The sequence below is a fragment of the Boleophthalmus pectinirostris genome, unplaced genomic scaffold, assembly GCF_026225935.1.
Source record: "Boleophthalmus pectinirostris isolate CB_2022bp ecotype Guang Dong unplaced genomic scaffold, ASM2622593v1 HiC_scaffold_10, whole genome shotgun sequence".
NCBI lineage: Eukaryota > Metazoa > Chordata > Actinopteri > Gobiiformes > Gobiidae > Boleophthalmus > Boleophthalmus pectinirostris.
Genome location: NW_026570971.1, coordinates 1,342,709 through 1,368,280, shown reverse-complemented (window position 1 = coordinate 1,368,280; position 25,572 = coordinate 1,342,709). Strand labels below are relative to the sequence as shown.

The following is a 25,572-nucleotide window of genomic DNA, read 5'->3' as shown; positions in this document are numbered from 1 at the left end:
GAAACAATACAATACAATACAAAAAAAGTGCATTTAGGAATAGAAAAGGATAATGGCAAGGGAAGTCTACAGTCTACAATCTATACATAAATAGTTCATAGAAATAAAAATACTTGAGAGGGTCACACAGGAGAGTTTAATAAAGTGATAAAAGTATAGATATGCTATGGTAAATATTGATTATAAATAAGGCATAATAACATTTAATAACACTGGTACAAAAGTACGACACATTTTCTGGAGGTTAGTTGTTTGTTGTAAGTGCACATCTTTCATTTCTGGTTAAATGTGTTGTTTTGAATTGTTAATATTTTAAACATATTTGAGGAGAATAAATACATTTAAAAAATAAACAACTAAACTGGCTAATGCTTCCTTTCCTTAAAAAAAAAAAAAATTATTTCATATGTTTAGATTTTTTGTTTTTGCTCTTTGTCGGTTTCTTCAAAGTAAGATAAGAACCACCCTTCATTAATTATTTATAGTTTCAAATTATCTGTTTGTTGCAGAAACTTTCACTTCCTTCTCCACTTCCTCCTCATGTTGAAGTTGAGCAAAAACAAAGTGAGTTGAGACAATTAATAAAAAGACAAGATATAAATTAAAACAAAAAACAAAATTTTATGCAAAATTAGTTCATTCCTGAGCTCTATACTCTTTTTAAAGGCTTCTGCAGTATTAAACTTTTTAAAATCATCACTCACTGTTCCATAAACTAACTCCTCGAACAGAAATACAGTCACTTCTTTTTTAGGTCTTATCTTCATTTTTTTAAAGAAGCCTTTTTTTTGTTTATGATTGTACAGACTAATAATAATGTTAACAAAGGCACAAAAGTTTATCGTTTTATGATCTGTTTTAGACCTGGTTTTAGTTCTGGTTTAGACCTGGTTTAGTCCTGGTTTAGTTCTGGTTTAGTCCTAGTTTAGTCCCGGTTTAGACCTGGTTTAATCCTGATTATAGTCCTGGTTTCATCCTAGTTTAGTTCTGCTTTAGACCTGGTTTACTCTTGGATTTTGTCGTGGTTTAGTCCTGGTTTAGACCTGGTTTAGTCCTAGTTTAGACCTGTTTTAATCCTGGTTTAGTTCTGATTAAATCCTGTTTTAGTTCCGGTTCAGGCCTGTTTTAGTCCTAGTTCAGTCCTAGTTTCGTCCTGGTTAAGTCCCGATTCAATCCTGGTTTAGACCTGTTTTAGTCCTGATTCAGACCTGGTTTAGTCCTAGTTTTAGTCCTGTTTTAGTTCCAGTTTAGATCTGTTTAGTCCTGTTTTAGTCCTGGAGTTTCACTTGAATTAAATAACATTTGTTATGTTCAAAAACAATGGCATATTCTCTTGGCGTTACTGTAAAACTGTAAACGTGAGGTTTTTTTTTTTTTTTGGTTTTTTTTTTTTGAGGGGGTGAAGTGAGAACTGGGTAGAGGAGGAGGAGGGATGTACTTTTTCTTTTTTTTCTTTTTTTTGTGTGTGTGTTTTTGGAGGCGGTGAGCGGGATTGGCCGAACGCGGTCACGTGATGAACACAAGTTAAAAAAATCAACACAGAAGCGTCCGCATCTCCGCAGCTGCAGCTTCAGGAAATACTCCGCCAAAATGGTGAGTTTATGCGCGGATTTAAGGCTCTGACGCGGGCTGCACGTGGCGACGGTTTCTGTAGGAAGAGGCAGAGTTACGTGTGAAAGTTTGAGGTTTAATGGCGGAAAAGTAAAGTGTGAATTTGTCTGTTGTTAGCTCGTTAGCCTAGCCTCCCTCTGTCTAACGCGGGAAGTTAGCGGCGGTAGCAAGAGCGGGCTTCCGGTGTGGGCTTCAAAATAAAAGTTCTATTTAACCTACATTTCAGATAGAAGGTTTTCTATTTTGGACTGATAATATTAAATAAAATCAAGACTAAAGCCAGATCTAAAACAGGATTTAACCATTACTAAACCAGGACTAAACCAGATCCAAACCAGGTCTAAAATCAGGAATAAATCAGGACTAAACCAGGACTAAACCAGGTTTAAACCAGGTCTAAAACCAAGACTAAAAAGGACTTAAATGAGGACTAAACTCTGGACTAAACCAGGACTAAACCCAGGACTAAATCAGGACTAAACCAGGTCTAAAATAAGGACTAAACAGGACTAAAACAGGATTAAACTCTGATTAAAGCCAGATCTATACCAGGTTTAAAACCAAGACTAAAAAGGATTTAAACCAGGACTAAACCAGGACTAAACCAGGACTAAAACCAGGACACTTTCTATTTTGGACTGATAATATTAAATAAAATCACAGTCAAACGTATTTTTTAAACACGATAGTAGAAAAAATAATAGAAAAAATAAAACAATTTCGTGTTATACTGCAAATATTTCACTGTTCATGATTGATAACTTTCTCAGCAATTCAATTAACTATACAAAAATATTTTGAAACATGAGAATAGACTTAAATTTAACATAAAAATAGAACTAATGCACCTTGGAACAACAACAACAAGCTGCTGGGTCAGTACAGTGTCAATGCGACACAATTGTCAGAAGAGTTTTGAATGACCATCTTGAAATCTCGTCTTGTATAACATTAGATGATCTAAAAATTCTTTAAGTTGTGGTGTGGGGGGGTTGGATATGTTATATTTGAGTAAACTACAGTAAATTTGATCTGACTGAAAATTTGCCTAAAAATTGAAATTTTGCCTCATTGTTTAGAGTTAAAATTTGAATAAATCTGATTTGGAATTATATTTAAAAAAATCCATTTGTATGTTTCGCCCAAATCTACTACTACTACTACTACTACTTCTACTACTGCTACTACTACTGTAACTTACAACATGTACATGTCTGGTTTGGCAGGTATGAAAACAAACTGTTGGTCTGAATATAGAACCTAGTAACATAACACATAATACATGACCGGTCATTTTGGTGCATGTTTGGTGTTTAGGTGAGGGGAAAATGCATTTTAGAAAACGACATTTGCAGTTCCAGTGTCCTATATAACTCTGTTGAGGCGAGTTAAATTAAATATTAAACGTCTTTCAGTGCAGAGTGGACAGTTTTGCTGTTTCCAAATGAAAACTTGGTGTGAAGAAACCAAACATAAATTGCTTGTAGTGTCTCGTTTTAATAATCTGCAATGTCCTTCTGGATTCATTATTTAGCTTCTATCTGGCCTGACCAGATTTTCAAAATTGGCACACGCCCGGGTTGGGAGGGTTGGTTTAAATAAAACTGTGAAAATATGGGTCAGTTTATAATCTGACAGACAAAATACAGAAGAGCTAAAGAAATGCAGTTTATGATCCTCTGGTTTAGTCCTGGTTTAGAACTGATATAGACCTGTATATTGTCTTGTTTTACGCCTAGTTTAGAGCTGGTTTAGACCTGAAATACACCTGATATAGTCCTGGTTTAGACCTTAAATAGACCTGATATAGTCCTGGTTTAGACCTGAAATAGACCTGATATAGTCCTGGTTTAGACCTGATATAGTCCTGGTTTAGACCTTAAATAGACCTGATATAGTCCTGGTTTAGACCTGAAATAGATCTGATATAGTCCTGGTTTAGACCTGATATAGTCCTGGTTTAGACCTTAAATAGACCTGATATAGTCCTGGTTTAGTAGTGGTTTAGACCTGGTTTAGACCTGAAATAGACCTGTCTATTGTCCTGGTTTACCCCTAGTTTAGTCCCAGTTTAATCCTAGTTTAGACCTGATATAGTCCTAATTTAGTCCCAGTTTAGTCCTGGTTTAGACCTTAAATAGACCTGATATAGTCCTGGTTTAGTCCAAATCAGTGTTTTTTGTATAAATCTGTTGGGACGGGGGACACAGGCTCAAAACTGGGACTGTCCCGGGTAAACAGGGACGTGTGGACACTCTAATTTAAATACAATTGAATAATAACACCTCGGAAGTTGAGTGATTTATAAAACAGAGCCACATTTGCATTTGAAACACTTTTATTTTGACAGCTCTCCTCTTCGTTTCCGGTATGCCCTTCGCACACGCACGTGCTCTTGACGCTGTCTGTCTTCGCTCGTTTCACAATGAACCTCGCGTCTTCCTGTCCTGGTATTCGGCTGCGTGTCTTGACAGCTTCACTGCGCACACTTGCATATTTTTACGCACTTTTATTTCTGGACGTTCGTGGACGCGTTGCCGCCTTTTGCGCGTCGTTTGCTCGGTCCTCGGTGTTTGACGCTTTGTGCGCGCTGCAAAACAAAACAAAAAAAACCCCAAAACAAACTTGCCTCTTATCCGGCGTCGCCTTTTGCTCGTTATTTCCCCGTGCTTCCTGTTTTCTTTCGCGTCTTTCAAGCTTGGCACGTCGTAATCTTGATGTGTAAAAGGTGCCTCCCTCTGGCCATCTGCTGCGTTCATGATAAAAAAAAAAAAACCGCACAGATTCTGGGTTTTCTCCAAATGACGCCTTTGCACGAGTGGATCAGAACAATGAAACCCCAGTGAAGGCTGCAGATTGTTGTGCTCGTGTCCAGTCCGTTTTATTCGTACAGAACATGTCATGAACTAAACCGCACAATACAGACACAAAAATACAACGGGAAAAGAAAATAAAGCTCCATTTAACTTGGAAAATCTTCTGAACATTACTTACAATCAGTGTTGTCAAGGTCACTTTTTAAAATGTAATCCCCTACAGATTACAGATTACACTCACCAAAATGTAGTTTGTAACGTAATCCATTAAATGATTTAAAGTGAGTAATGTAATCTGATTACTTTGGATTACTTGATTTGCTGTAGAGAAACAAAGACGAGGAAATCTTCACATAAGAAGTTTTGTCTGATAAAAGAAAATAAAAAGTCCAGACTTTACTGAACCAAATTAAAAATATTATTGATAGAAGAAGAAGAAACACGGTCCGCGCAGCCTGGTTTAGACCTGGTTTAGACCTGGTTTTAGTCCTGGTTTAGACCTGGTTTAGTCCTGGTTTAGACCTGGTTTAGACCTGGTTTAGTCCTGGTTTTAATCCTGGTTTAGTCCTGATTTTAGTCCTGGTTTTAATCCTGGTTTAGTCCTGGTTTTAGTCCTGGTTTTAATCCTGGTTTAGTCCTGATTTTAGTCCTGATTTTAAACCTGGTTTAGTCCTGGTTTAGTCCTGTTTAGTCCTGGTTTAGTCCTGGTTTAGACCTGGTTTAGTCCTGGTTTAGTCCTGGTTTAGACCTGGTTTTAGACCTGGTTTTAGACCTGGTTTTAGTTCTGGTTTTAGTCCTGGTTTAGTCCAAAATGTGAAAACAGAAAAAATCCCTCTGTGTAATCCATTTATTTCAACAAAGTAACTGTAATCCCTTTACCACTCACTGAAGCAGTAACTGTAACTTATTACAGTTACTCATCATTTGTACTCTGATTACTCTGGTACATGTAATCTGTTACTCCCCAACACTGGCGACAACGCAGCTTCTGTTTGATCGTGTTGAAAATGTCTCGTCTAATAACTGCTTATTTATGCCGACACAGAGCAGGATGATGTCAGTTACACTGTCACTAAACTCGGGCGACCAGGTTTTCAAATTTAAAAAACTGGGACGTCCCTGGTTTGGTTTGTGGTGGTTTGTAATAATAAATTTGTGAAACTAGTGCGTAATTAATCGGGGCGTAATGATATCGAGGTGTCATGGTACGATATTTATTGTGATATTGTGGGAAAGCTCATGATAGGACGGGGAGGCTCACGATTAGAGATGTAACAATATCCAAATCTCTTACGATATTTTCACGATATACATCTCACGGTACAATATTTTTATTTTTGTGGAGGCTAAACAGTTTAAACTGTGAATATTCTTCTTTAAAATGACTTGACAAAACTTAATTCAAAGAACTAAGACTTAAAAGTGTTAGAACTGTTGTTTCTTCTTGTCGTCTGCACTGAAATGGAGCAAAGGATCATGGTCTATGTAGTTCCCTTGGTGTGAGTCAGTATAGTCACATTTATTGTGTGTTTTTGTTGTTTTTAAGCAGCTTTTCTGTGTTTTACCGAAAACAAATCACAATGTTTGCGTCTCTTCACTGTCGGCAGGATCAGATCGGTCAAAAACAGAGACACTAACCTGGTACAAATCACCAAGAAGAAGAACCAGCTGGAAAGTCCCGCTGGCTGGAAAGTTCCCCTGAATTGTACCCTTCATAAAACTCAGTTAGTTTATATACATATAAAAAAACTAAATAAACATTTTTCATCATTCTATATTGTACACACACGCGTTACAATATACCTCAACACATTTGTTCATACATACAAAAAAACAAAAAAAAACATGTGGTCTCATGTGGTCAATGATGTGGTCTCAACTGTGCCACAACTATTTCAGGATTTTATTTTACATATTTCAATGAAATACAGAGTTAAGACTTTCCAAAAAGTGATTCTGAATGATTTTTTGAAGTTTCTTGTGTTGTGCTGCTTACAAATGATGTTCATGGCAGCAGGTGAGGAAATAATGAATATTTCTCATAAAAACAACACTTACAGATTCTGTAGGACATGGGGAACCAGAAAAACATTTCAAATACAATGTCACAGTGAACTTCTGCGAGCAAATGATGATTATATTGAGATTACAGACTGAAAAAACACGTGTCACTTCGGGAAGATCAGTAAAATGACATAAACAAACCACATTTGGTCTGATACATTCACATTTCATTTTGTTCTGATGTAGAAGCTGATTTTCTAACTCAGTTCATCAGAGTGACACAGCGGCGAGAACGTCCCCCCGCCCCCCTCCTCCCTCGCCCCTCCCCCGGGCAACAGCAGAATGGCCCAAGAGAAGGGGACGCCCGGAGGAGGAGGGGGACGTTCCCACCGACAGAATGAGACGTTCAAGCTGAAACTTTCAAACCAGGGGGACGCTCGAGCTGGGACTCATAAATCTGCTGGGACAGAGGACACAGGCTCAAAACTGGGACTGTCCCGGATAAACGGGGACGTCTGGACACTCTACACCAGACCTGGACATTTTATGTTTTTAGGTTCTTTTTACAGACCAAGTGTTTGTTTTCATACTTGACTCACCGGCGCTCTTCCTCAGAGCGGCGTCAGCTGATTTATAAATATACGACGAATGAAAGACGAACAGACGGGTTATTCCTGCACCCGAGCTGGACTTTTGCACGGCCAAGTTCAGCGCGGTTTCATATTTAACATAAAATATCAAAAGACCAAATGAATCTCACTGGACCCGACCTGGACATTGTTCAGCTCCAGGGCCACAGATGAGTCTTTGTTCGACTATGTTCAGCTCGTTTAAACTCATTTAAAATGACAAAATAAACCTGTTTTATCATTTTATCTCATTCCTGGACTAAAGCTGCATTGTTTTTATTTTAGACGTGTTTTTAATGATATTTTTTGTAAGACAGACTCACTTTTTTACTGCTTAGTTACTTTAAATAAATACAGTTAATTCATTCTGCAGAATTGAGTTAATCATTTCTGGCCCTTCACAATATTTCCTGTTTCTCACGTGGCCCCATGGAAAAAATAATGACCCCCCTCTGACCCACACTAAACACACTAAACACAAAAGTCCACACACACTGAAGCGCCGACATGCAAACACAGAAAAACATGGGCGTTTTCAGGCGTCGCCATGGCAACACCATTCAAAATACGACTTTGACCCTCTGGACTTTTTTGATCGGAGTGACCTGGAGAGTCACTGTGTCAAATTTCACATTCTTAAATTAAACTAATAAGTTGTTTTATCACTTTGAAATGTAAGAAAATGTTTAAATTTTGCAGTTGCACAGTGCAGCTTTAATGTAGAACCTGAATATTAAACGTTTGTGTTATTGATGAGTAAAACAATCCGTGTGTCATTTGTTCATTTGTTTTTCAAAATAAAACCAAAAATAAGAAAACAAAAAATATATATATTTTCTGCATTATTTGTCTCCAAAACCAAAATGAAAAAAATAGATGAAAAACTGAAATAAAACGAATATTTGATTTTTTGTTTAAATGAAAAACGGAAAAAACGGATAATGGACTGAACCAGGACTGAACCAGGACTGAACCAGGACTGAACCAGGACTGAACCAGGACTGAACCAGGACCAGATCAGGACCAGACTGGGACTGAGACCAGTATCAGACCAGGACCATGACTGAGACCGGGACTGAGACAGGGACCTGGATCGGTCCTGGGATCGGTCCTGGGATCGATCCTGGTTCGGTCCCGGTCTCAGTCCCAGTCTCAGTCCCGGTCTCAGTCCCGGTCTGATTATGGTCTGGTCTCTGTTTCAGTCCTAGTCTTAGTCCTGGTCTGGTCCTGGTCTCAGTGCTGATCACTCGACAGTCTATGTAAGCGCAACTCCGGGCCCGTCCCAAAACTACTGGTTCAGTCCCAGTCTCAGTCCTGGTTTAGTCCTGGTTCAGTCCATTATCTGTTTTTTTGTTTTGTCTTGTTTTGTTTTTTTAATTTAAACACAAAATCAGAAACTGAAAAAACTAATCATCTGTTTTTTCATTTTAGTTTTGGAGACAAATAATGAAGAAAATAGTTTTTTTTTACTTTTGGTTTTATTTTGAAAACGAATGAACAAATGATACACAGATTTATTATTTGTTTCTGTCTCTGTAGTAGAAGTTTTTAGTTCTCGGTCGTTTTCTGAAGTGTAAACGTCGATGTGAAGCTGTCGTGTATTTTTAATGTGCAGTAGAATAATGGAGGAACAGAAAAGCTCTGAATAGTTGATGTGTTTGGAGTTTCTGTGGAGTTTCGGTGTTTTTAGAGTCGATGCGTGAAGCGTTTGTGCTGACGTGGTTCGTTCTCGTGTTCTTTAACATGTGTCCACTTTATGTTCTGCTTTAATAAAACAGAAGTTAATCATAAATACTGAAGCTGCCTGTGCCCCGGGCTGGAAACGACCTGAATATTAGTGTTATCCTTTAAAGCTGCACTGTGGAACTTTGTCGCCTGCCTGTTTCTATAGAGTCGTCATTGCTCTGCCTGGAATGTTCCACAGTGTGACTTTAAACAGCTCGACTTTACATTTATTTAACTACAGGTGGTTTTAGAGTCAAAAATATCTAGAAAAACAGACATTGTGACTGTGAGCGGAGTCGCCTCTCCACAGATCTGACCTGGAACTTAGTCCGGTTTGGTCTCCGTGAAGATAGAAATTTTTAATGCCATACTGTGGAACATTCCAGACAAAACAATAACGTCTCCATGGAGAAGCAGGTGTCGGACCTTCCACCAGAAAAGTCTGATCTGTTCTGATGTCGTTTTCTCGGTCTGTGTCGTCGTTTTCTTCTGACGCTGTCGTGTTTTTTCCTCCTCAGAGTGAATCGCTGGTCGTCTGTCAGGTCGACGAGGACTTGGTGAAAAAACTGAAAGATTTCCGTTTCCGTAAAGGAACCAGCAACGCCGCCATCATCAGTGAGTAAAACTTTAGTACTTTTGGAAACTAACGGAACGTTTTCATTCAAACCACAGCACAGAAATGAAGTGACATTAATGAATAAACTGGATAAAATGTTCACTAAAGTTCACAATATTTGCACTGGGGGATGGTGAAAAAATCATTGCTTAGGTCCTAATATTGGTTGAAACTATTTTAATAATATTAATAATATCAAAAGCGACAGAGTTGGTCAACTTTTTTTTAGCAGCTTTTATTTTTAAAGCTCCAATATCTCACAAACCTGACTCTCGTGTTCTAATGTTTCCTCCTCAAAAACAAAGCTGGAGTTGTGTTTGTTTCATTCACATGTTTGAGTAACTCTTTGTTATGAGTCTGTCTACGTGTCCAAAGCTTAAAATGCTCTGTTCCACCTCGTGATGTCATGAAGTGGTAGTTTTCAAGTGAACGGCTCCTTTTACTTATTGCTTATTTTGTGTATTCTAAGATTTATTCTGTTTATTATTTTAGTTTGTCACTTAGTTTACTAATTTAGTTTTGTTCATTTGTATATATTTCAGTTTTTTGGTTTAATCTGTGGGGCACCGTGAGGATAAAAGTGGGAGTCACAGCAGGACCTGAGTGACCTGAGTGACCTGGTGAGCCTGTGGGGTTTTTTTTCACAGTCGACAGGAGGCGGCAGGTGCAGTTCTCTTTTTGTTTGCCTGTAAAACTGGAGTAAATCTAGGAAAATGCAGCTCTGGACACGGACATGGATTTTGTTTTTTTTTACTGCACTGCGTAAACCACAAACCCACGGTGCCCAAAAGTGATTATCGTATTTTTCGGTCTGTAAGTGGCTCCGGAGTCTTAAGTCGATGTGTTTTCTGCTCCGTCAAACGTGTCATAGGTGAATCTGTCGCCTCATTGTTGTAGCAGCTTTAGTTCATTGTCACGTGGGAGGGAGGCAGAAATACACTGCAATTTGTTTAAAAAAAATGCAAAAATCAATCTAAAAGCCACTTCGAGCCCACACATCACTCTGAGAAGGTAGAAAGATCTGAAAAGTTGACTTTGCAGGAGATGGACTCTTTAATTAAATTCACAGTTTGTAAGTAAAACCGTGTGAAGGATTCTTCTCTGTTCAGGGCTGAAATGAGCCAAATGATTCTAGTGAAGGTGTGTGGAGTTTAAAAACACAGTGGAGCACGTCCTGTATCGCCACATGATGACATCACAAGGTGGAACAGAGTGTTTTCAGTTTGAGAGAAGAACATAATCAAACTAAATGTGCAGTTTGGTTTGTGAGTTAAACACGTGAATGAAACAAAACACAACTCCAGGTCTGTGTGTGACGAGGAAACGACATTAGAACAAGTCAGATAAATTTGGCCTTTTAGAATGAAATCAACCCGCACAAAGATGATTTATTTTACATATTGTTCCTGTTCTTCCTCCACTTCCTGTTTGAAAACCTCAGAGCAGATGCCACACGTGCGCTGAACCTCCGAGGGCATTTCTGAGACGCAAACACTTTTTCATTTCAGTTTCAATTTGAACTTTTTATTACTGGAAAAAAAATATTACATTGTAACATTTTTTAAGTCTACATTTATGAGTTTTAAGTTTTTTTTGTTTTTTTGTTTGTTTTTTTTTTTACAATAATTGCAAACAAATACAGAGCAGGGGGCGGAGATAGGGGGTAGGTGAAATTTGGTGTTTTCTGAGCACTCAAGCCTCAAATACTGGAAACTGCAGACTCACAGGGAAAACTCCTAAAGGTTCATTGTGTAACTTTCCTGGTGGAGGGTTCTTCAAACGCTTTTCTCCATGGAGATGTTACTGCTTTGTCTGGAATGTTCCACAGTGCAGGCATTAAACCTTTCTGTCTTCACGGAGACCGAACCGGACCAAGTTCCAGGTCAGCATGTCTGTTTTTCTAGGAAGTGTTTTTGAGCTTTAAATCCACCTGTGATTGAATAAATGTAAAGTGGAGCTGTTTAAAGTCACACTGTGGAACATTCCAGACAGAGCAGTGACGTATCCATAGAAACAAGCAGCTGACAGACCTCCAACCGGAAAGTTACAAAGTGCAGCTTTAAACAAAATAAAGCTGTTTTCTTATATTTTTATTTGTCAAATATTCATCTCTGTGCACATTTGAGGAATTTTGACCCCAGATAATTTATGGTTGCTAGGTAACAGTTACGCAATTTTTTTGTGTTATCATTTTTAAACTAATTTTAAACCCACACAATTACCAAACTGGACAATTTTTTTATTTTATTTATTTTTTTGTAAAATTTTAAATATAATGAACTTAAGGTTAAAGTGTCCATCAGCTGCTTGTTTCTATGAAGATGTTATTGTTTTGTCTGGAATGTTCCACAGTATGGCATTAAACGTTTTTTTTATCTCCATGGAGATCAAACCAGACACAGTTCCAGGTTAGATCTGTGGAGAGGCGACCCCGCTCACAGTCAAAATGTCTGTTTTTTGAGGGATTTTGGAGTTTTAAAACCACCTGAAATTGATTAAATGTGAAGTCAAGATGTTTAAAGTCACACTGTGGAACATTCCAGACAGAGCAGTGACATATCTCCATACAAACAAGCACCAGGAAAGTTACATAATGTACCTTTAACGCCTCTTAATAGTCGATTTCCACAATAACATAATATATTTGTTGTTGATCTGTTTCAGTGAAAATTGACAAAGAGAAGCAGCAGGTGGTCCTGGACGAGGAGTACGAGGTACAAACAAAGTTTTTTTCTCACGTTTCAGTTTCATTTTTAAACGTTTGATTCGTTTAAATTCAAGACTCACTTCAGTTTTTCTGGAAATAAAATCTTCTCTTGTATTTTTAGGATATTTCCCCAGAGGAACTGAAGGACGAGCTCCCAGAGAGACAACCCAGATATCCTTTATTCTGTCAAATACTACTGTACTATTACTATTACTACTACTGCACTACTACTACTACTACTACTACTACTACTACTATTACTGTACTACTACTGCTACTACTACTACTACTATTACTGTACTACTGCTACTACTACTGTTACTACTGCTACTGCTACTACTACTGCTACTATTACTGTACTACTACTACTACTACTGCTACTACTACTACTACTATTACTGTACTACTACTACTACTACTACTATTACTGTACTACTACTACTACTGCTACTACTACTACTACTATTACTGTACTACTACTACTACTACTATTACTGTACTACTACTGCTACTACTACTACTACTATTACTGTACTACTGCTACTGCTACTATTACTACTACTACTATTACTGTACTACTGCTACTACTACTACTACTACTACTACTATTACTGTACTACTGCTACTACTACTGTTACTACTGCTACTATTACTACTACTACTATTACTGTACTACTGCTACTACTACTACTACTGCTACTGCTATTACTGTACTACTGCTACTACTACTACTACTGCTACTGCTATTACTGTACTACTAGGCAAGGCAAGGCAAGTTTATTTGTACAGCACAATTCGTACACAAAGTAATTCAAAGTGTTTTACAGAATAAGAAATACATTAAAATCATAATAAAAACAAATCAAAACATAAATAATCATGAAGATTAAAATTAAAAAATATAAAACATAAATTGGAGAGAAGAGTGCGGAATGAAAACCTGAAACTACTACTGTTACTACTGTTACTACTGCTACTATTACTACTACTACTGCTATTGCTACTGCTACACATACTACTACACATACTACTATTACTATTACTACTACTTCTATTACTATTACTACTACTTCTATTACTACTACTATTATTATTACTACTACTACTACTACAACCATTACTACTACCACTACTACTATTACTATTACTACTGCTACTGCAGCTACTACTAGTACTACAGCTACTATTGCAACTGCCCTTTCTATTACTGCTATTACTACTACTACTATTATTACTAGTACTACACATACTACTTTTACTAGTACTACTGCTACTGCTACTACTACTACTACTACTACTACTTCTACTTCTACTATTACTACTACTACTACTACTGCTATTGTTACTACTATTACTACTAATATTACTGTTATTACTACTACTTTAAGTACTACTACTATTACTACTGCTACTATTTCTACTACTATTACTACTATTATTACTACTACTACACACACTACTATTACTAATACTACTACTTCTATTTCTATTACTACTACTATTATTGCTACTACTACAACAACCATTACTAGTACTATTACTATTACTGCTGCTACTGCAACTACTACTACTACTATTTCTACTGCTTCTTCTACTAATACTACTACAATTACTCTTACTACTACTACTACTACTGCCTCCACAACCACCAGAACTATTACAGTTACTACTACTACTACTACTACTACTACTTCTACTTGTACTGCACAGTTCTTTTCCTTATCCGTGTTCACATTTATCGTGTACAGTTACAAATACGAACACGACGACAAACGAGTTTCTTATCCTCTGTGTTTCATTTTCTCCAGTCCAGTCGGTGAGTTCACGTTTCATTTATTCATGTGTTTTTTCCACATGGTGATGAAAGTTTAAAGTGTGTCCTGTGTTCTTTTGTGTGTTCTTGTGTCGTGTGTTCGTGTGTTCTTGTGTCGTGTGTTCTTGTGTCGTGTGTTCTTGTGTCCTGTGTTCTTGTGTCGTGTGTCTTGTGTCTGTGTTCTTTGTGTGTTCTTGTGTGTGTTCTGTGTGTCTTGTGTGTGTCTTGTGTGTGTGTTCTTGTGTGTGTGTTCTTTTGTGTGTTCTTGTGTCGTGTGTTCTTGTGTCGTGTGTTCTTGTGTCGTGTGTTCTTGTGTCGTGTGTTTTTGTGTCGTGTGTTCTTGTGTCGTGTGTTCTTGTGTCGTGTGTTCTTGTGTCGTGTGTCGTGTGTTCTTGTGTGTGTGTTCTTGTGTCGTGTGTTCTTGTGTCGTGTGTTCTTGTGTGTCGTGTGTTCTTGTGTCTTGTGTGTGTTTCTTTTGTGTGTTCTTTGTGTGTGTGTTCTTGTGTCGTGTGTTCTTTGTGTGTCTTGTGTCTTGTGTCTTGTGTCGTGTGTTCTTTTGTGTGTTCTTGTGTCGTGTGTTCTTGTGTCGTGTGTGTTCTTGTGTCGTGTGTTCTTGTGTCGTGTGTGTGTCTTGTGTCGTGTGTTCTTTTGTGTGTTCTTGTGTCGTGTGTTCTTTGTGTGTTCTTGTCGTGTGTTCTTGTGTCGTGTGTTCTTTTGTGTGTTCTTGTGTCGTGTGTTCTTGTGTCGTGTGTTCTTTTGTGTGTTTCTTGTGTCGTGTGTGTTCTTGTGTCTTGTGTCGTGTGTTCTTTTGTGTGTTCTTGTGTCGTGTGTTCTTGTGTCGTGTGTTCTTTTGTGTTGTTCTTGTGTCGTGTGTTCTTGTGTCTTGTGTCGTGTGTTCTTGTGTCTTGTGTCGTGTGTTCTTTCGTGTGTTCTTGTGTCGTGTAGGATGTAAACCGGAGCAGCAGATGATGTACGCCGGGAGCAAAAACGAGCTGGTGAGAGCGGGACAACTCACCAAGGCGAGTGTTTACACGGTTTTATTATTCCACTATTGTTGTGTTTTGTTTTATTCACAAGTTTAACTCACAAACCTGCACATTTAGACTAGAACTCTTCTCTCAAACTGAAAAAAAAAACACTCCACAAACTCGTCCAAACTCCACACACCTTCACTAGAATCAATCATTGCTCATGAGAGTCCATTTTGATGAATATAAGACTTTTTAAAGAAGAGCTTTTTCCTGAAATGTCCCACAGTATGGCATTAAACATATCTATCTTACATTTATTCAGTTACAGTTGTGAAAACAAACATGCCTTCTTACTGTAACTGACTCTTGGTGATCTGACTGTTCGTTTCAGTTGGACATAGAAACGTTTAATGCCATATTTGTCAATCAATCAAACTTTATTTGTGTAGCACTTTTCATGATTGGAAATGCAGAACAAACGCTTCACCTGCAACAGAAAAAATACAACAATTAAAAACAACCCCACCCCCACCTCATCGTTTCATCTACGTACACAGACATTTAGACAGAAACATGAAACATAAAGCTCCTAAAAGTTATTGTAAAAAATTAAAATATAGAGAGCTAAAATGTGACGAAAACCAAGTAAAATCATAATTATTTTATTTTAAATAAATATAGTGATAATAATAATTTAATTTAAATGAAATTAGTTTGGGGACTCGGGGAAAAACCGACCTCCACGTTGAGAAAGTGCAATGGAACGGCCGATCAAATCAGAGTTTCTGAAACACAAACTCGGGCCAATTCAGACTGAGTCAGTTGGACATTAAACTTTCTCGGGCTCCATATTTTCTCCATCTGTTGTAATGGAAAACATTTACAGCAGATGTCGGGGGAACTGACTCGGATTTATCACCTCCCAACGTTCAGTAGAACGCAGCATCAGATCCTCAGGTCGACTGTGAATGTCGCCTCAGCGTGAGTTTTAGTTTGGACTCTTGGGACAGTTAGAAGACGAGACCTGAGAACCTGAGAGTCCGAGAGGCTCATGTCATAAAAGCAGATCAGATAAATAAACAGGACTAAGACCGTTAACAGTTTTATAAACCAATAAAGAATTTTAAAATCTCTCCTGAAGCTCACACGAAGCCAGTGCAGAGACTTCAGTCCTGGTGTGATGTCAGGGTGTCCCCAGGTTTGACTACCTCATATTCAAGGCTACGTTCAGACTGCAGGTTTAACGTTCAATTCCGATTTTTTTGTGAAATCTGATGTTTTTTCGAGGTCGTTCACATTTCCAGTTAAATGTGACTTGTATGTGACTCCAGTGTGAACATTAAACGGTCCAAAAGTGTCCCACATGTGACACTGGAGACACGACGACGTCAACCGCAGCGAGCGTCTCTGTGTTTACACAAGTTGTCCAAACATGGACGCAGCATCGAGCACCTGGAGATTTTAAAGTTCCTCTCGTACTGGAGCCACAACATGAACAACTGACTTGTTTTAAGGAGGAGATTGAGAAGGAGAAGGACCAGGTTTTTGGTGGTGGTGTTTTGTGGTGAGTGGAGATGTGCTTCACTTCAGTCACACGGATCATGAACAGTTTTCTCCTACTTCAGTGCAGAATAGTGATGTTTGTGTCTTGTTGAAAACGTGTAGGTGGATGAATGTGACCTTTGACCGTTCACACTGAAGTCACATGTCAAAAGATCAGATATGTATCGGTTCCAGGAGCACAGATCCAAATGTCCTGGGTCACATTTGAAAAAATCGGATCTGTGTGGTTCAGACTGACATTAAAAGATCAGATACAGGAACATAGAAGTCAAAAAATCAGATTTGGGTCACTTCAGGCTGCAGTCTGAACGCAGCCCAAGACTTTTTAAAGACCTTATTAAGACCATTTAAATGAAAATTAAGACCAACATCACAGCCATTATGCGACGAAAAACAACAGATGCAATTCTCATAATGACCAAACAACTGCGGTTCTAAATCTAGAATCTAAGAGCCACTGTGGATTAAACCGACACTTCCTCCACTCGACTGATGTTTACTCTTTGCCACCGGCGCCAGAAACCAAAGTATTGTTTGCAGTAGACGTTCATTCACGTTAAATGATTTCACATTGTTGTTGTTTTTTCCTCCTTCTGTTTAACGTCGCACCACAGCCTCGTTGAGTTTGCAGAAAATAAGCCGGTGAAATTTAAGACCTTTGTGAAAAAAATAAGACTTGGGCAACATAATTTAAGACTTTTTAAGGCCTTAATTCAGGAATATGAAATTTAAGACCTTTTTAAGACTTTTAAGACCCCGTGGCTGCCCTGGATGTGCTCTCGCTCTCTTCCTGCTCCTCGTCAGCAGCTGTTGCAGAGTTTTGAAGTAGCTGCAGTGGAGCTGTAGTTTTCTTTGGAATGCCGTGTTCGATTGAATGTCAGGAGGTGATAAATCCGAGTCAGTTCTCCCAACATTTGTTGTAAATGCTTTCCATTGCAGCAGTCGGGAAAATAATAAAGTTTAATGTTTATTTTGTTAGCTCATGTAGTTCATGTCATTAATCTTTTTTGTAATTCTTTATTTTTCTTTTTTAATGTTGTATGAAAAAGACAAATACAATACAACCTGCAGGTGTGCCCCGATGATTACAGAGGATGGATTAATTCAAACGAAAAAATATATAATAATGAATAATAATTATTACAGCCAATTGCAAGAAAAACAAAGTAATGGGTCAAACAAAGTCCGATCTCACAGTATTTATATATTCAATCCACCGTTTCCATTTGCTTTCAGATTTGTCTTGTTGCAGTCTTATGCTAAAAGTAATTCTTTCCATCTTAAAAATATCATAAACAATCTCAAACCGTTCATCCAGTGTTGGTACTTGTGGATTAAGCCATTTCCTGGTTATAACTTTGTTAGCAGCCGCACTCAAAATCTGGAACAGGTATTTAGCTTTATACGTCACATTTTCACCCATCAGGAAACCCAGGTACATCGTTTCCAGTCGAAACGGTCAATACAGAACACAGTTTCTAATGATTTGTGAATTTCTCTCCAAAATGGGACAATATGAGGACACGTCCAAAATATACGGCAATGATTTGCCTCCAGTTCACCGCGTCGCCTCCAACAGTTTGATGATTTGGTGTAGTGTCTTTCCTGGACTGGTGTTTTAAAGAACCTAACCAAATTCTTCCAACAAAACTCTCTCCGTATAATTGAGTTAGAAGTTTTCCATTGTATCTCGCAGAAGTCTTCCCAATCCTGATCCGATATAGTTAGATGTCCCTCCTTTTCCCATTTTTGTTTCGCGTGGTGTAGTATTCCAGTTCATGTCATTTAATAAATAGATTTTGTTAGTTAACGTTAGCTGTCGGCGACTCAGTTCTGGCACTCGTGACATGTTCAGAAATCCATCCGACTCGATCTTCTCTGAACGAGCCCGAGTGTGTTTCGGAACCCTGATTTGATTGGCCGTTCCATTGCATTTCCTTGAGGTGGAGGTTGGTTTCCCCGAGTCCTGAGTGCGATGATAATGTAAATGTAAAAAATTTCACTCTTATCAGATATGAGTGTGTCATGTGCACTTCCTGTTGTTCTTCCAGGTGTTTGAGATCAGAAACACAGAGGACCTGACGGAGGAGTGGCTCCGGGACAAACTGGGATTTTTCCGTTAAATCCTTCTCCTTTTGGAAGTTTGAAATCCTCCATCAAATGGAAACACGAGTTCAAGTTTCCTCCTCTCTCCACCAGACCTGCTGTCAATATTTACAGGCGTTTTTTGTTGTTTTTTCAGATCCAGGCCCCTGCAGTCGGTCATGAGGTTATCAGTCAGTCTGGAAGTTTTGAACACATTTTTAGCTGCTAGAAAAGCTGCAGATTTTAATACAAAACAAGAACTAAATCATTTAAACTTGGACTTAAAGGTGCAGTGTTTCTATGGAGACGTCTTGGAATGTTCCACAGTGTGACATTAATGAATTACAGGTGATTTTAAAGCTCTGAAATACCTCGAAAAACAACATTCTGACTGTGAGCGGGCGGCCTCTCCGCAGATCTGACCTGTAAACCTGGACCAAACCGGATCTAGACTCAAAACAAATCAAATCAGATATTTCAGAACATTTTTGGAGTATTGCAATAATTAGAAAATGTTTTTATTTGAATGTATCGTCGTAGGTTAAAGGTTCACTGCGCAGCTTTAAAACAGGGATTCTGTGTGAGTGTGTTTTTTTTTTTTTATGACTTTTTTGTAACACAACTTCACTTTTTTATTGCTTATTTATAACATAAACTCTTTCCAATCTGAGCAGCTCATCAAAACAATGAGATTTATGCTTTTTATAATTAATATTTGCAGAATTTAGTTAAGAACTTTGGTCCAGCCCTCCACAATATTTTAATATTTTCTGTTCCTCATGTGGCCCCAGGAAAAAAATAATGTCCACCTCTGGTCTAAAATCTTTCACAGTAATAATAATAATCCATCTTTATTTCTAAAAACAAGGTTTACAAGGTGCTGTACAAGCCACAAAGAAAAATAAAAACAACATCCAGAAAGAACAAAATCAGACAATGACTCAAACAATTCAATTAATTATAAGAAATAAGTTCATAAAATTGAATAAATAAAAAGAAATAAGGAACAAAATCAAGTTAAAACCAGCTAAGAAGTGGTTTAAAAGATGGAATTAAACTTTTCTGTCGTCACGGAGACCAAACCAGACGACCAAGAAGTTCCAGGTCAGATCTGTGGAGAGGCGACTCCCGCTCACAGTCACGACGTCTGTTTTTGTCGACGTTTTTGAGCTGTAAATAAAACCACCTGTGATTGAATAAATGTAAAGTCGAGCTGTTTAACGTCACACTGTGGAACATTCCAGACAGAGCAGTGACGTATCCATAGAAACAAGCAGCTGACAGACCCCCCAAAAGTTACAAAGTGCAGTTTTAAGCAAAAATAAAGTTGTTTTTTTTTTTTCAAATATTCATCTCTGTGCACGTTGGAGGAGTTTTGGCTCCAGATAACTTACAGTTGCTTGGTAACAGTTACAGAATTTTCTAGTGTGATAATTTAATCTAATTTCAGGCTACATTTACACGTATCCGGGTATTTTGAGAAACGAATATTTCCCTCCCTCCGTTTTCCAAAATAACATCGTTTTTAAAAAAAGTTTCCGTTTACATCAACCCAGATAAACACGTCATCTCACCCTCGATGTAAAGACGCAGCAAGTCGAAAAGTAACAGCAGTGACGACCGCGACGTCCTAAAATTCTCACGCCGCTCTCCCGGGACAACAACTTAGTTTTCAAAAATAATCCCACCAGACAGCAGTTCGCCCAGGTCGGACCCAAAACCGGCGACGTTGGCGGCGACGGCAACTGGGTTTTGGAGTAGGAGGGAAAAGTGACAAACTCGCTGATCTCCGAGCCCTGATTCGTCTCTGCTCATCGACATGATCAATCAGCTGCGTACGTGAACACAAACACACGCAAAGTGTCTGAATCAGAAGAAATGCGACTGCTGCTCTGAATGCCTCCGTCATCGTCGTCATAGCAACAGGTAAACGTCGGTCGCACTTTTGGTGCGTCGGCTCCTAAAACTCAGTTTATCTCAGTTTACGCGCAAACGTGAAACCGGAGTTTTCCAAAATCTCCACTCCAGCCGGAGTTTTTAGGAAGATTCGTTTTCAGAGGCGAATTCTCCGTTTGCGTGTAAACGACGTGAACAAACGAAGGGAAATGTCTCCGTTTTTAAAAATACCCATGTACGTGTAAACGGGGCCTTAAACCCACAAAATTACCAAACTGGACAATTTTTTAAGTTTTTTTAGGTTAAAAGTAAGTGTCCGTCAGCTGCTTGTATTTTACTTTACTGTTTAACATCACGCTGTCCAAACGGAGCGGTGACGTCTCCATAGAAACAAGCAAAAAGTTCCGCAGTGCAGCTTTAAAAGACCGTCAGCGTTTGGGGCCTGGATGTGAAGACGAGGTTTGAAGCAGGTTTGTTTTTGTGATGTTTCCACGTGTGCCAGTTTGTGACTAACTCCCGTTCCTCAGCGAAGTGGAGACTCGACTCTCCTTTTCTCTCTCACACACCTTTAAATCTCATCACGTTTTTTTCAGTTTTACACCGTTTATTTTTAGTTTTGTTCAGTTTTTATTTGTACAAATAATTTTTTTTAGATTTTAATGACCTAGTTAAACATCTACTGAATTATAAATCCTTTTAATTAGAAGAATATTAACTTATATTCTGGTTTTGCTGTAACGATAACGGGGTCCAAAAACTCGCCGTAGGTTGAATCGCAGAATAGCTGTGACAATTTTTATCTTTAATCTACCTCCTTTTAAAATATGTCATGAAATATGGACATTTTATGGAAACATTTCTGAAATTTAAGTTAGTCCTTGTTTAGTTTTCTTTCTTTTTTTCATTACTAAAATTCTGGTCAAATAATTCCTTTTCTAAAATATGAAATTGTGAAAATTTTCTTAGACCCCGAAACATCTGAACTACCAGAACTGTCACTGCACAAAGACCGGACCTGAACCAGGACTAAACCAGGACTGAACCAGAACTAAACCAGGACTAAACCAGAACTAAACCAGGGACTAAACCAGAACTAAACCAGGTCTAAAGTTGGGACTAAACCAGGTCTAAAGTCAGGACTAAACCAGAACTAAATCGGGACTAAACCAGAACTAAAGTAGAGACTAAACCCGAACTAAACCAAGACTAAAGTAGAGAATAAACCAGGACTAAACCAGGTCTAATGTAGTGACTAAACCAGGAATAGACCAAGGACCAAATGAGATCTTGGCAATCGTTCTATGCCAGGTCTATATTGGGGACTAAACGAGAACTAAACCAAGTCTAAGTTAGGGACTGAACTAGAGCTAAACCAGGTTTAAAGTAGGAACCAAACCAGAACTAAACCAGGTCTAAGCCAGGTCTAATCAGTACCTAGCAGAACTCTAACCAGGTCTAAGCCAGGTCTAATGTAGGGTCTAAACCAGAACTAAACCCGGTCTTATAAAGGGACTAAACCAAGTCCAAACCGTGGTCTAAACACACAGTGACGGTTCTTGTGGTTCTCGTGTTAAATTTGATCTTTTTTTCCTCCGGGGCTGAAACTGCCCCAGATTCTTTGTCCGTATCGTCCATAGAAATATTTTTACTTTATGTTTCAAACACAAACTTTAGATTTTTCTGTTTTCACTTCAAACTCCTCAGAAAGTCAAACATTCCAACAAAACCTCAGTCAGTTCTCAAACTCTCGTCTCTTCTCGTCAGTTTTCGTGTCGTCGATATATTTGGGAGATCGTTAGCCTAGCATTATTAGCCTAGCGTTATTAGCTTAGCATTTTAGCCTTTTAATGTTTTTAGTGTTTATGAATGTTTATTAAAGCTCAAATTTCACTTTCACTGCCTGAGTTAATTACAACAATTCCTTCCGTCATAGTTTATATTTTTCCGTACAAAACTGTACAAAACGTAGTTACTGAGGAGGATTAAAACGAATACAAGAAACGGATAAAATATAAATAAAACTTGATTGACGGAGGATGGTCGCTATAACTCGAAAACCGTGAATTGTAAGTTTAAATAATCTGTGTGTCATTTGTTCATTTGTTTTTCAAAATAAAACTAAAAAAAACGATTTTCTTCATTATTTGTCTCCAAAACCAAAATGAAAAAAAAAAAAAAAAACAGATAATGATTTGTTTTTTCAGTTTTTGATTTTGTGTTTAAATGAAAAATGGAAAAAACGGAGAACAGCCGGTTCTGGTTCTGTGACTTAAACTGCAATGCCAGACTGAACCAGGACTAAAACAGGACTTAACCGTTTTCAGTCCTGGTCTGGTCCTGGGCTCAGTCCTGGGCTCAGTCCTGGTCTGTTCACAGTCTGGACCTGGTTTGGTCCTGGTCTGGTCCCAGCCTCAGTCCCGGTCTCAATCACCGTCTAGTCCTGGTCTGGTCCCGGTCTCAGTCCCAGTCTGTTCTCAGTCTGGACCTGGTCTGGTCCCGACCTCAGTCCTGGTCTGGTCCCGGTCTCAGTCCCAGTCTCAATCACGGTCTGGTTCTGGTTTGGTCCTGGCCTCAGTCCCAGTCTTTAGTCCTGGTTCAGTCCGTTATCTGTTTTTTCCATTTTTCATTTAAACACAAAACTGAAAAAACAAATCATCTGTTTTTTCATTTTGATTTTGGAGACAAATAATGAAATCATTTTATTTTTGAAAAACAAATGACCGAACGACACACGGATTTTAAATGTGCTTGAAATTTTGTGACTAAAACAGAAAATAATGGGAATTTTTGAATAAATGCTGATAAGAACTTGAAACTGAAAATCGATGCCTTTTCTTCACACGTTTGATCCGTTTTGTATTTCTCAAATTAAAAAAACCCTTTAAGACCAAAACGAGAATGTGTTAAAATAAGACGGGGACAAAAACTTTCTTAAGGGACTAACAAACTTTTTTATTATGCCTTTTTTTTTTCTGTGTTGTCCATTTTAGATGACGTTAGATTTATCATAACAAGCACAATACTGCATTAACATTCTGCGTCGGTTTACGTCACGTTACGCACAATCGATAAAAAATAAACGTTTTCAAGTGTTACGGATCGAGTTTTGGTAAATTATAGGTTTTAATTTGTTTTTATCGGCATATCCAAGTTTGTAGGAGCGGACAGGAGCAATTCCATGTACAATTTTACAGAGGAAGTACAGTAAATTTTCCAAATGAACAGTGTAAGATTACCGTATTTTCTGCACTATAAGGCGCCCTGGATTATAAGAACGTGCACTCGTTTTTGGATGAAATTAAAGGATTTTAAGTGCGTCCTATAGTGCAGAAAATACGGTATATTTATTTTGACATAATAAGACTGAATATTGTATTGATCAGTGTAACAATAAATAATAATAATGCATTTTATTTAAAGGACCTAAAGGACAAACAACAATAAAGACAAATAATTAAAAAACATAGATATAGAACGTTCTGTATCTTTGATTAAAAACAAACAGAACAGGACGGGGTCTAAAACATTAGCACATTAATCGGGGTCGGTTAATTTAAATAAAAAGTAATGGGGTCTGGATTTAAATGTCGGGAGTGAATGAAGTTTAAATAAATAGAAATAACTTTTATTATTTTTACTGGTTTTGCTCCTGTCTTCAACTTTACTCAGATTATGACAAGGAACCTTTTTACATTTTATTAATTGTGAATTTAAATCGATTACTTGATTGATTACCTCAACTACAGGTCAGTTTAAAGGTGCATCGCGTAACTTTTCTGGTGGTCTCCATGGAGATGTTATAATACAAACAAATATGAACAAAAATACAACAATTCTGTCTGGGAATAGGCTCGCCTCTCCACAGATCTGACTTCTAACGTCGCCTACAAATGTCTCTCTTGAAATAAAATGATTTAATCTGTACTGTGGAACATTCTAGACAAAGCAATAACATCTCCATGACGACAGGCAGGTGACGGACCCTCAGACAGACCAGAAAAGTTCCAGAATGCACCTTTTAAATTTACTTGTAGTTGAGGTAAATGTGCATTGCGTAACTTTTCTGGTGGAGGCTCCATCACCTGCTCGTCTCCATGGAGATCTTATTGCTTTTGCTTTATTGTCCAGAATGTTCCGTGGTAATTTGTTCATTTCAGGTGTTTCTTTTCCACAAAAATACAACAATTTTCTCTGAGAATAGGCTCGCCTCTCCACAGATCTGACCTCTAACGTCGCCTACAAATGTCTCTCCTGAAATAAAACGGTTTAATTTTTACCGTCGAACATTCTAGAAAACGCAGTAACATCTCCATGACGACGAACATGTAAACTCTTGTCTGTTTTGTCTCACTTTGGACTTGAAAAACCTGCACTATGAGCGATAATAAAACGGTAAAAACATGGTAAAAGTCGTGACCTTCTGTAAAACGCGAGTATGACTGAAACTACACGAAGATATTTTCATTTGGGAGCCATATTTTTGGTCGTTGTCCTGTGGATCTTTAAGCATTTTTCTACTGTAATAATGTTTTTTTTTCACTCGCCAACTCACTGTAAAACTGTTCTGCTTTTGTCCAATACGGTAAAATGTCGTCATTTTCTTTCTTTTAATACAAAAACTCCTCAAACATTGTACCATAACAGCTGTCGTTTGGCACCGGTGGAACCTGTTTGTACTTTTCCATACATCCGAAGTGTCTCTTGTCCCTGTGTCCAAATAAAAGACAGTGTTGTTCTTAATAAGTCTGTGGATTTATTGTGTCTTGCTCAAGAACACAATGTCAGTAAACTACCTAATCTGTCAAAAATCTACTCGTCTACCTGGGTGCTACTCATTTGTAAACACGCCGGGACATAATTTTGGGTTAAGTGCGGCATTGATTGCGCCATTCTCCAGCAGCAGGTCACTACAGGTGTAATGTAGTTTATATAAAAATAAAAATGAGTTTCATTTTGAGAAAAATCTGAGAAATTAAAAAAAAAAAAACAATCTCAGGGGACATCTTAGATCAGTCGTCCTCAACCTTTTTAGCTCCATGGGCTGGTTTTATGTCCGACAATATTTCGAGGACTGGGGACTGTGGTGGCACAGCATGGTTTAGTCCTGGTTATAGTTCTGGTTTAGTCCTGGTTTAA

At 38.1% G+C, this 25,572-nt stretch overlaps 3 protein-coding genes across 3 annotated transcripts in view; all 3 read left to right on the top strand.

Moving 5' to 3' along the window:
* LOC129410510 (zinc finger protein 271-like) overlaps positions 1 to 25,572 on the top strand; it is a 688,773-nt gene that overhangs the window by 478,536 nt on the left and 184,665 nt on the right. The window lies entirely within an intron of this gene.
* Positions 1 to 25,572, top strand: part of crip1 (cysteine-rich protein 1) — a 116,379-nt gene that overhangs the window by 47,771 nt on the left and 43,036 nt on the right. The window lies entirely within an intron of this gene.
* Positions 1,510 to 25,179, top strand: gmfb (glia maturation factor, beta). Its single transcript, XM_055159131.1, has 8 exons — positions 1,510 to 1,593; positions 9,304 to 9,400; positions 12,066 to 12,115; positions 12,230 to 12,281; positions 13,844 to 13,924; positions 14,867 to 14,940; positions 18,507 to 21,857; positions 21,901 to 25,179. The coding sequence occupies exons 1-7, from the start codon at positions 1,591 to 1,593 to the stop codon at positions 18,576 to 18,578; spliced, it is 429 nt and encodes a 142-aa protein (XP_055015106.1). The 5' UTR covers positions 1,510 to 1,590; the 3' UTR covers positions 18,579 to 21,857; positions 21,901 to 25,179.

Excerpts from the sequence above, each read along its gene's own strand:
- gmfb (XM_055159131.1), top strand. Across the intron at positions 12,116-12,229 it reads TCCTGGACGAGGAGTACGAG|GATATTTCCCCAGAGGAACT; the intron begins GTACAAACAAAG and ends TTGTATTTTTAG. Across the intron at positions 12,282-13,843 it reads CCCAGAGAGACAACCCAGAT|TTATCGTGTACAGTTACAAA; the intron begins ATCCTTTATTCT and ends CCGTGTTCACAT.